Source organism: Scardinius erythrophthalmus, assembly GCF_964197995.2.
Source record: "Scardinius erythrophthalmus genome assembly, chromosome: 11".
NCBI lineage: Eukaryota > Metazoa > Chordata > Actinopteri > Cypriniformes > Leuciscidae > Scardinius > Scardinius erythrophthalmus.
Genome location: NC_138231.1, coordinates 6,949,592 through 6,961,221, shown reverse-complemented (window position 1 = coordinate 6,961,221; position 11,630 = coordinate 6,949,592). Strand labels below are relative to the sequence as shown.

Genomic DNA, 11,630 nt, shown 5'->3' with positions numbered 1-11,630 from the left:
AAGCAAGTCATGTCTAATCTCAGGACAAACATAAACAAAACAGAACTGAGCACGTTTTAAACATAAACTGTAAAAAAGACAAAAACAAAAACATGTAAACTAATGGATTATACTTTCATTAATTTGATATGCTACTTCACAGAACAGACATGGCAAATAGTAACTGACCTGATGGAGACTAAAATACACATATCTGAAGCAGGTTGATTTGGTCTGTACTGGAGCGATGTTTACGTAAAGTGAAAATAAGCGGGCAGTCTGAAATCTGCCCAAATGCACTAAATTAGAACGCGCTGCAGTTCCATTTTTCACCACAAATTTACATTGGGAAAATTGTGAGGCGCTGTAGAGCTGGCCAGGGCTCAGGCACCCTCTGCCCAGATTAGTATCATAATAATACATAAATACTAAAATAGTCTAAATGCATTTTTTTTTTTTTTGCAGACTGCTAAACACATTTACAATTATTAATATAGATAATACATCATGATACAATATATTAATATTTATATAGAGGTCTATGTTTTGGATTCATATTTTGGTGGGGCTCTGCCCCAACTGCCCTTACAGACACGCGGCTGGAATAAAATAAATAAACAAATAAATAAATAAAGCAGCATGGCATTAAAAACAATTATTAGCATATAGTATAATAGTATAATATAGCATAAATGAGTGTTTTGGAATAAAAAACATAAATAAATACATACAATAAAAACATATATATTGAAGATGCAAAAAAAGAAATGTACCCTTTTCAGTATACTATATATTAATGAATAAATAAATAAAAAATTATTGCATATGCACCTGTGGAATAGTCCTTTGAGGTCAGAGTTAGCTTAGGACACTAAAGAGATCTTTCCACGGACTCTGAAAAACACCAGGGATAAAGAAGCCCAGGGTCCTTGATCACCTGCATGAGGACTGCAGATGTGGCATGAGCAATTAACTGCAATGGCCATAATATGTCCTCACAGTGCCAAACCACATGTAACCATGTGTCCCTCCAGACGTATTGTTTGAGAATGTGCAAGTACCTTGGTGGAAGGGAGTTGTAACATCTCACAGCAAGATCCAAACCACATACTGACCGTCCTTGATCAAGGGACTCATTTGTCCATTTCTGTTTGTCAAATGTCAGCGAAATTTGTTCAGTTTATGTCTCAATTGCTGAATATTTTTATGTTCATACAAATATTTACATGTTAAGAAATTTGAAGAACGAGCAGTAAAAAATGGTGTCATGTATGATCTCAGAGATATTTTATGCATAAATTACAATTAGTAGCAAAACAAAATGAATAAAATCTTTTAGTTTCATATCAGCCAGCCTGACTCAGAGAGGTGAATAAACATGCGTTTGCCATGACTTGCAAGAAAAGAAGAGAAAATACACATTTAATTATGCATGAACTGCTCACAAAATCCCAGATATAAACTTTCTAGTAAATTATTAAAAAAATTCTCATCATGGTTGCAAGACCTGATCAAAATAGTCAAACCAACCTTAATGTACTTTAGAAATTCTTGACATTCAGCCCCCTGGCCAGGACATCGACCATATGGTTGGCATTACAAGTAAATGTATTTTGTGCAATATGTGGAAATGAACAGGAAGTTTAAAAAGACAGTTATAATGAGATTCGTATTGAACAACGGTGGACACCAGAAATAGATTAGTGATGAAGATGGTTTGACTGAATTGCATTGCAGATTGATAGTGGATAAACAGACACTACTCTTAAGACAACTGATCTGCATGATCTTTAAAAAAAAACCTCCATGAGCTCATATCACTTATAAAATATTTAAAAGTAGAAGAACGATCCAAGTCCATTCATGCAACAAAAAAAGCACACGAATCAGAAAGTCTCCTAAATGTATACTCATCAGCTCTGTGTGAAATGAGAAAAGGAATCAGCATATCATCGGTAGGTTTATTGCAAGCCGAGGTCTTTATAACAGAGCCTCTGTCTTAGGCAAAGTGCATAAACATTTGACATTTATAACTTAACAGTACATTATAAGACATACCAGCACAGAACTTCATTAAGCATCATGGAAGCTTCCATGATCTGACTTCTTCATTGACCTATGTGTAAACATGTATAATCTTGAAGGTTAAAGACTTGGCTTGTGCATACTGCATTGCATCAGAAAAGGCCAACACTTCCAGTTGTGAAAGAACATGATGGGGAAATTAAAAAGAAAACATAATTGTAAAAGGAATAATACACCTAAATAAGAAAACGTTGTCATCACTTACCATTTATTAATCACCCTCATGCCATTGCGTTTCAATTTAAGTCATCATTTACTGATAATCTTTTAGTCCAGTGGGTTGTTAGCTTGCTGCAAGTCATTTTTCATTTTTTGGGTGAACTATTCCTTTAAAGCTATTTGAGTTGAGTGGCCATTTATACAGTCATAGTGATGTCCAAAGGACCCCTGTATTCATAACCAGACAAAAACATTGGCTTTTACGGTTTTAAGGGAGATGGATTTATAAAATGTTACCCAAACATGGGTGGAACCATAAGATCAGAGTCTCTGGTGAAAGCAGGAACAGTCAGGAGTGACCGAAAGAAGCTTGTGCGTTGAGAGGCCTCTGAATGATGACGGCATTCGCTAAGTTGGCTTCTTCCAAACTCTGACCCTCGTCTGTCAGCTCTCGGAACGGCAGGGATGTAGTCAGGATGAACTGAGCGTCCGTTCTCTGAGCCTGCTCCACAAAATGCTGCACATCACTGATCCTGGACCAATTACATAAAAGCCAACATGAATGCATCTTCTCAGGGAGCTTTGCAGCCACATCTTAGCAATCATGTTCAAGTCGGAGGCATGAAATCCTTACATGTTGTGACGCATACGTTAAATCCGGCATAATCTGATTTGATCTGCCGCAAAGTTGCAGCTTACGATTCTTCCATTTTACCTTGCATGATTGTATTACATAAATGATGAATGATAATTATGTAAGAGCTTTTAAGGGTAGGATTTCAAATTTAGAGCATCACAACATGCCTGGGTAGGATTTTGACAATAAACATCCAAACATAATCATGTTTAAAGCCTGTAACTTTAGCTGTGTTCAGTGAAAGCAAATTACACTATATAAAGGATGCTTATTCAGTTAGATTTATTTATTTATTATTTAACGCCATACCAGCATCAAATGATATACACATATCAAACTTAAGAGTAATACAATTTTAAAAATTCTATACAATCATTTATATTATGTTTAGTTATATAATAGGTTTTTAAAGTTGATGCTTGGCACAAATATATAACCAATCAATTGTATTAAATGTACTTAACTTCGTAACATTACTGCTCCAGAAATGACACACACTTTTAGGGGGATATGCCCACGTATGTTTTCGTGCAATTCACCTTCTACGACCATATGATACTCACCGATGGCTCAGATTAAACCTCTGCACGAGCCGCTGACCGTCTGCCAGCCAAATCTGGAGAGAGGTCACGGGAAGGTCCTCATTCAGCTCCACTGCCGGGAGAGGAGGACCAGAACAGTCCTCGTGTATCGACCGAGACCTGGCCACCACTCGCGGGGCCACACTGCCGAGGACAATCATTTCAACTTAATCAATGTCCAAAGATAGGCTTTTAACAGATGCACTGCAATTACTGTGGAGCCATGTGATTTTATATACGATTAGAGGGTTAACTAACTAACACTAACATCTAGATAATCTTCAACACATTTACAGTCAAACCATCAAAGAGTGGAAGTGTTGTGAGGACACCTAGTGGATATTTGTCGGAAAAACTAAAATCTTGCTCAAATCTTTCATTTTAATGCTAAATTAATAGCGTTTACTTGGTTTAATTTAAAAAAATAAAAAAACTGTATGCAAAAGAGGACCTGTTACCTTCCCAGTCTGTAACCTCGGCCTGTAAACGGGTGGAAGGTCTTTTTCTTTGGGACATAAACTTCATCTTTCATGTCCTCCATGTTGATTTCTAGTTCTTCATCCTCGGCTCTTCCTTCTAGCTCCAGAGGCAGCTCACTTTATATAGAGGATTTTTAAATCAATACAATTAAATATATTTCAGTTTAATTCTGTCAGTATGTCATCTTTTGATGGGGAAAAAAAGCACAAAACATGATAATACAACGGGTATTTTAAAGCCATTTTTATTAGATGCTGTGCAATTAATTTAGTCTGCAGGTTAGTCCAGTTATGCAATCACATCCAAAGTCAGGTGGGTGTTTTGTTGTGCATCGAGGGATTTAATCAGTAAATGTGTTTTCATCGTAGTTTATGCGCATGTCTTATTATCAAAAAAAATAAAATAAAATTCATCTCAATTGAGTTTTTTATGTGCATTTTTAGAATTTATAGATATCTTGGCGTTTCAGTCCAGCGTTTTTTATGCGATATCCTAAAATTTGCATTTGGATGGAAACATAGCTAGTGACAAAAACAATACTCACCCTCTTTTAATGGCCTCCAAGAACTCTTGGTTTTCTTCTAGGGTGTAACTGCGTAAATCCTCGTCGTTTACTGTGAAGCCATTTTTCCATAGTCTCACTACAATCTCCACCTGTAAAGTTCAGTCATAAAACAACCTTAAAAATAGTTTTGAAAATTCAAAATTTTTGCATTTTTGTTTGATGATGCAAGTGGATCAGAAATTACATGTTTATGCTGACATAAAGGCTGGACGGTATGATGATATATATTGTTACCATCGAAAAAATTTATATAGTTAGAGATTTGCTACATCATGTATCTCGCGGTATGCAAATATATAGCACTTCAGATTGATAAAAGGCATGAATGAGAATATAAAGTGCAGGACGTGCTTGATGTTAAAAAGTGTCATTAAGCACAATAAGCAGTGTAAAATAACTCAATGTTGTGTATGCGCTGACTGACACACAGGGTAAGCAGAAAGCCGTGTCTCTCAGCATGTGATGGCAAATTCAGTTCTCTTTCTCATCTTATTGCGCTTGAATGGTCTCAAGTGAAAGTAAACAGTTGGGTGTAAACCGGATGTGTATCAGTATAATGGATCCATGCGTTTGGTCTTAAAGTGACAGTAGCCTAATAAACCTACCTGCTGCTCTGTCATTAATGTGAATCAAACTTAAGAGAAAATAACTTACTGCTCTTGACTCAATAACTTTTTTAGCTTTAATAAGCATACATTTATATTTAATTCATACAGTGAAGACTATGCAATATCTTATTTTTACATTTGATTATTACATTTCTGTACTAATTCTAACTACATGCTAAATACACCTATTGTACCAGAAAAATAGCCTGGGTTTCCTCAAGCTGCCTTGCGTGCAGCGCGATTTTATTCACGCTGCTAGGCAGCCTGGACACCATGGACCAGATTTTCCCCTCAAAAAGGGAACCAATCACAGAACAGGGAGGGAGCAGGAAGACGATGACGACGTCTATGCGACACACCGAAGCAGTTTGTTTATATCTATGGATCCAACATGGCATCAGACGCGAAGTTACCGTTTCGATGCAGCCTTAGATAGAGTTCTAAGTAGTTTAGAACGCAAGTTTATTTCGTCTTCTTCCTCGTTGAATTTCTGCCGCTCTACATACGTCATCTGGTATAATTGAAACGATTGGCTATGAGCTACGTACAGGCGCATTTGATAGACATTCGTAGCGCCCAATAAATGGCTCTGGGCATTCGTAAACCACGCCTCAAATACGAGAAAATGAACATGTGGTTCCCAGACCACGTCTCAATGAGAAAGAGGTCTGACGTTAGCCAGGTTACCTGAAAAATGTAATTTGTTTAATTCATATTTTTGCTATATTGTATAAGTCCAATTGTTTGTAATTTGCTTCTTTTTTCTAATTTTTAATAACAGAAATTAGATAAAATAACTATTTTGTGATATATATCGTTATTGTGAAATAAAATGCATCATATTGTGAAATAGGAATTTAGTCATATTGCCCACCCCTACTTGACATTAACTTGATGTACTATTTTTTCAACAACATTTTTATTTTAGGTAACCACCTGGATGTTCTGAATGCACACAAGGCGTCTCATATGAACTGTCTGACCTTTTTGCCGCTACTGGCGACACTGCTGATCTTCTCCACCTCATCGAGCAGGTCCTCCACCGAGAAACTCGATCTAAGAGGGCTCGCCTCCTCATCATCCTCCTCTTCATCATTTTGTGCCCCTTCACACCTAAGAGCTCATGAAGGCAACAAAGCGTTAAATTATGAACATTCAGTAATGGTGAAATGATACTTGCATGATGTTTCAAGTCGGATAATAGACAGAGCAGTGTATAGCGGACTTACCATGTGTCATCTTGAGACCTTTTTCTTGAATCAATATCTTTCATCATGACGTCTTCTGTTGTCCATCTTGCAACACAAACATATGCGGGCATATATAAGTTATAAGGGATGGTGCAAGTCAATGTAACCACTGCATCAGTGCTTCTTGAATAATTCATAGGGTTTTTCTATCTGAGATTGACTGGTGCAGTGAGATCTGAAATTCTCAAAATATCGATCTGCTTTCATAACAGACCAGTAAATATAGGCAAAATGATTTTCAACTGACCATAAATGACCACTTTTATACTGATATCAACTGTAATTACTGTACAGTTCTTTGATATTGAATGAAATAATTATTCAAATTAAAAGAAATATTATAAAAAGAATAAATAGAAATGTGTTACATAAAAATAAGTATTATAAAAATAAAACCCTTAAAATTACCTTAGTAGTGGTATTAGGGCATTTTGACATATTCTACTGTACTGAAAGATTATTAAATGCATGTATTATAACATTTTCTCTGTACTTTAATGAATACCACATTGCACGTCCAAAACATTTGGCATTACCATAGTATGTCCAAAAATACGCACTTGCAAATAGTATCAAAGCGTAGGCTACTATGGATTTTTGGACATGTGCCATAAAAAAACCATCTGAAGCATTTGAAGGGTACAAATACAATTTATCAATATTATACTAATCAACATTTGACATGATCAGTTGCTTAGTACTGAATGATGACGTCATGATGCACTGACAATAAACTACATGACGTTATAATGTGTTTACTAATACCCTCAGTTTATTTAATCAAATGTTTTAAGTCAATCTCTGGTAGGTCAAGGCACCCACGTGCATGCTTTAAGCTTCGTATTAATTTTCACCGTAGCAAACAGGTCAAAGGCAGCATAATAAATGATAGCAGTGCGCCACAATTACGTAAGGATAGTGTAGAGACCACGCAAGCGCACTGCGATCCGTTATGACGGAAAACAAGCGCTATAACCCACACCACATCATTTCTGAATCGCAGGCTAATAATTCCGATTATAAACTGTAGATGGTTACCAGTGTAAGGCTTCAATGGTGTTGTAAAACTGTCTCTTCGGCTCGTAATTTTCTCACAGCTGTCATGCGGCTCCTTACGCTACAGCAGTCCACCATTCCTGTGACGTCTCCAGACCTTACGTTTGTGCACACGTCACTATGACATAGCAAGGCCAAAATGCTCTTGGAATGGTGTTTTTACGTACTGATGTGAATATAAGGAGATGGTTCATTGAACGTAGCTGAATAAATACTGGCATGTGTGTTTGTTTTGGGTGTAGACAGTGACAGATGGTGAATCCAGTCAGCAGTACAGAAATAAAATACCCTCAGCAAAGCCGCTAGAAGCGATTTTTAATACCCCACATAACCTGACCCCACTACCTGACATTTATTACTTAAATAATAATGTCCACCTGAGAAATCATACTGATAGCTAAAGGTTTTAGCTTGTAAACAGCCAAGAATGTTAGCAAGTGCTAGCCAATCAGAGAGGTTTGAAGAGGTGTGAATTTGGGGCGGGGCTATGAGTTTGCTCGACCAATGGAAGACAGAAGAGAGTCCAGGAAACCTTTCTGACAATAATCATTATTGTTAAAGTTGCAGTTGCATTCTGAAAATGAAAATTTTGTGGCTTATCGAATATAAGAGTGACAGATTCATACGTTGCCTGTCCAAGTTGTGGAGACACTGGTACCGTTGTATCTGTAACACAATGATCTGTATTAATATTTTTTTTAATATGTATGTTTATTTATTTTATGTATTGTCTTGTTTTTTATTTGGACCCAGAGTCTGTTATGAAGTCTTATTGATTGATTGATTAACACTGTTAAAGGGATAGTTCAACCAAAAATTAAAATTCTGTCATTAATTGCTCACCCTTATGTTGTTCCAAACCCATAAGACTTTCGTTCATCTTCGGAACACAAATGAAGATATTTTTGATGAAATCTGAGAGCTTTCTGTCCCTCCATTGACAGCTAAGCAACTGACACTTTTAAATTTTCTGAAGAGACTCGATCGCTTTATATGATGAACAGTTTTAATTTATGCATTTATTAAAGCTCTCAAAAAGATATTAATTTGTGTTCCGAAGTTGAACGAATGTCTTACAGAATTGGAATGACATAAGGGTGAGTAATTAATAAAAGAATTGTAATTTTTGGGTGAACTAACCGTTTAATAACTATTTTTTTAGGAAAAGATAATCAAGGTGCGTTCACTCCATGTTGTAATTACCGTAATAACGAGATTCCAACTTGTAAAAAGACTTCACATACTCTTAGAACTTGTAATAACAACTTGACAGCTAGTCATCTCGAAATTACGGTAATTACGACTGCCTCTGAAAACTTGCAGGCAGCATTTGGGCATGAAGGTACCTCACAAAACTTCTGTGGCAGAGTAACGGTTTAATGATCTACAGAAAAATAGAGAAAGATTTAGTGATAACTAAGCAAATATTTTATTAGTACAATAGTAATTTCTCGCTAGAAATTACATCAAAAGTGGAAAAAGTTGGTAAAAAATTTACATTTACACAAACTGACCACCAACCGCAACTTTCAGACGCCACCTTTATTTTCTAGCTCAACTGTCACAGAATGGAAAGCACAGGATTGTGGGATATCAAAGGCAGCGAAGGATACATCTATGCTGCCTTCAAGCATTCCATGACACAGTGAAAATATTCGATGGTAATATGATGCTGTGATGCACGGTACTGTCCAGGGTACTTAAAAATACCATAGTACTACCATGGTAAGTTGCATGTTCAAAAATTATATGACTGTGGACCGCTGTTTTGTTACTCAAGAAAAAGACTAGAAAGACAGTTAACACATTTTGTAACTTTAAAAATTTTACTCTTTCAATTTCCTTCACCAAATAAATATAATATATTGAATAATTTATTGTAGGCTAATATAAATAATTTATTGTAAAGAAATTTATTAAAACATTACCCTACTGCCAGAACCGCCCGTGTAAATATAACCAAAAGAAAAACAAGGTATTATTATTATCTTGTATACAAATCTATTTTTAAAATTTTCTCTGGCGCCAACTTCATACAAGCGCGCGCACTCACGCTTCTCTCTGAAGCGGAAGTGGCTCGCCGGAGAGTTTCGGCTGGCTGACAGCAGAGGGAGAGAGAGAGAAAGAGAAATGGCGCCTCGGCTCTCTACTAGCTGAGAGACACAGTCAGAACGAAAGCAACTGACAAGAGCTACAGGATAGGAACTGTCTATCAGCGGAGACAGACAGCAATCATGGTGAACACCAGGAAGAGCTCGGATCACAAGTCCGTCAGTCCCTTCATCTCGGGCCGGACGAGGTCGTCTCAGAGGAACACCCCAAACTTGGACGAGCACAACAGCCGTGTAAGGAAGAGAGAGACACCGGCAGCCTATTCTCTCCGCCAGCCGGTTAGCGAGCTGTTCACTCTGGCCTCTTGGAGATGGATGGATGGATGGATGGATGTGTAGATAAATGGCTGGATGAATGGATGTCCACATCTTTTGTTCCCAAATTGCGCCTTGACTGACACTTGGCGATGCAGAAATTGCAGTTTAATGACACGACAGCGCTTATTCGTGGCGTGTCGCTTAGTTTGATGTGTTTTGTCACACATACTAGCTGGACTTTAATAAAGCCGGCTGGCTGGTTTAATGCACTCAGTGCCCCTAAGTTGTCTTTGTTATATTGGTGTCCGATTCGCGAATGAATTGTTCTAGTGAACCGATTCTATTGAATGAACCGAGTTAAAAGATTCGCTGTGTTTGCACGGTACTTCACTTTGATAACTCTGGCAGTAAAACTGACAACGATGTATAACTTAATATTTGACCGTATACATATTTTTGCGAGCAGGTAGGGAAATGTCTGTATACACCTATCCATGTGTAAAAAACAAGAATTGGTGTAGGAGCACCGAGATGAAACTCAAAATAAGAATATAGTTTTGATTACAAACGTTTTGAAAACAGAAGTAGTTTGAAAACATTTCACCACAAAAAGAAATAGCGTTTTGAGTGATTAATTAAGTGAATCGGATCACCGAAAACAACAGTTCAATCGAACCGACTCGCTTACAAGAATCGAGCGTTATTTTGTTGCTGTGTGTTTGTTGCGCTCGAGAGGTACCGGCGCGCGCCATGCTGTCACGCGCTCCGACGCACCGAATAACAGTCACAACAAATGCGCGTTTGTCACCTTTTGTCGGATAAAAAACGTCTCGTCCTCCGTGTGTCTTCAACAATAAAACAAGCTAGTGTTGGGGGAAGGGAAAAGCTCAGCTGAGACAGACCCCTTGTGGCTCAAAACAGACATTGTTCGTGATTCTTTTGTAAAGTAAACTTTGAACTTGAGAGTATTTAGGCGAAACTTCGGATTCTGTGTGTTATCGGCTCTTGGCACAGGTTGTTTTTGTGGTTGTGAACATTAGGAAGGCTGTTTGGAACGATAATCCGGCATTCATATCATAGTTATCGTGATATTATGGAACTACAATGTTTTTTGGACATGTACCATGGTACTTTACTGTATATGTTAGAGTAGTGAAGTTCCATGCTGATGTTACCGTATGATGTCATCAGTACGACCACAATACTTTTTGCAAGGGTGTTCAGTTTAATTATCAAGTTCAGTGCGAGTTGTCAAAAATGCTTGAAGTTTTTTGAATAATAAGTATTAGATACGCTGCTACAAGTTTCTGGCATAAGTGGCTTGTCCTCTGGCAATGAATTTGGTCTGCGCTCAATATCCTTTATGTTGTTATGATTTTTGAGTGCATTATGTCTCTATTTAATTTTACTTGGCAAACCTTTCAGTTACAGATTGTTTTAATGTAGGTTTCCCACAGTCACTGAAATCCTGGAATCAATCATTTTAAAAACGTGACTTGATTTCCACGCATTTCATGACATCTGGACATCTCTACAATTGTTTTGTTTCTAGTTATGCGAGTTCTAAAATAACATAGCATTTCAATATTTTTTAATTTCTAAATAATGTTTAAAAAGTCTTTTAAAAAAAATTACATCCTCCCTATGGTAATAAAAAAAATGGAAATATCAGGAAATTTTAAAATAGTGATTTCCAGGTGTGGGAAAATCATAGAAATTAATACTTATTATATTAGTATTATTTTATATATTTTTTAAAGTCATATAAATTATATAGTGAATATAGATGTATCTAAAAAATATACAATCAGTGACATTTTTGTGAGCAAAACTTATTCGCAAAGCTATAGTGATGTATTAT

At 36.8% G+C, this 11,630-nt stretch overlaps 2 protein-coding genes across 4 annotated transcripts in view; one reads left to right on the top strand and one right to left on the bottom strand.

The window, feature by feature from the left end:
• Positions 1-1,920: 1,920 nt before the first annotated feature.
• ubxn2a (UBX domain protein 2A) lies at positions 1,921-7,512 on the bottom strand. 2 transcript variants are annotated; one of them, XM_081379149.1, is made up of 7 exons: positions 7,383-7,512; positions 6,324-6,389; positions 6,078-6,207; positions 4,466-4,575; positions 3,900-4,037; positions 3,424-3,585; positions 1,921-2,756 (listed from the first exon to the last, which is right to left on the bottom strand). In XM_081379149.1, exons 2-7 carry the CDS (start codon positions 6,368-6,370, stop codon positions 2,573-2,575), a joined length of 771 nt encoding a protein of 256 aa, XP_081235275.1. In that variant the 5' UTR covers positions 6,371-6,389; positions 7,383-7,512; the 3' UTR covers positions 1,921-2,572. The 2 variants fall into 2 exon arrangements, with proteins under 2 accessions (XP_081235275.1, XP_081235276.1); XM_081379150.1 differs by having other exon boundaries at positions 6,078-6,214; positions 7,383-7,509.
• Positions 7,513-9,463: 1,951 nt separating this feature from the next.
• atad2b (ATPase family AAA domain containing 2B) overlaps positions 9,464-11,630 on the top strand; it is an 87,208-nt gene continuing 85,041 nt past the window's right edge. The window contains exon 1 of one of the 2 annotated variants that reach the window (XM_081379148.1): positions 9,464-9,745. In XM_081379148.1, the coding sequence (XP_081235274.1) occupies positions 9,635-9,745 (111 nt within the window). In that variant the 5' untranslated portion in view covers positions 9,464-9,634. Of the gene's footprint in view, positions 9,791-11,630 lie in introns of both variants that reach the window. The other variant, XM_081379147.1, reaches the window with a different exon arrangement.

What these genes read in the sequence shown, in the direction of transcription:
- ubxn2a (XM_081379149.1), bottom strand. Translation starts at nt 6,370, where the DNA reads ATGATGAAAGATATTGATTCAAGAAAAAGGTCTCAAGATGACACATG. An exon ending in TTGGAGGCCATTAAAAGAGG is followed by an intron (nt 4,038 to 4,465) that starts GTGAGTATTGTT and finishes CTCTATATAAAG; the next exon opens with TGAGCTGCCTCTGGAGCTAG. An exon ending in CGAGGTTACAGACTGGGAAG is followed by an intron (nt 3,586 to 3,899) that starts GTAACAGGTCCT and finishes TGTCCTCGGCAG; the next exon opens with TGTGGCCCCGCGAGTGGTGG.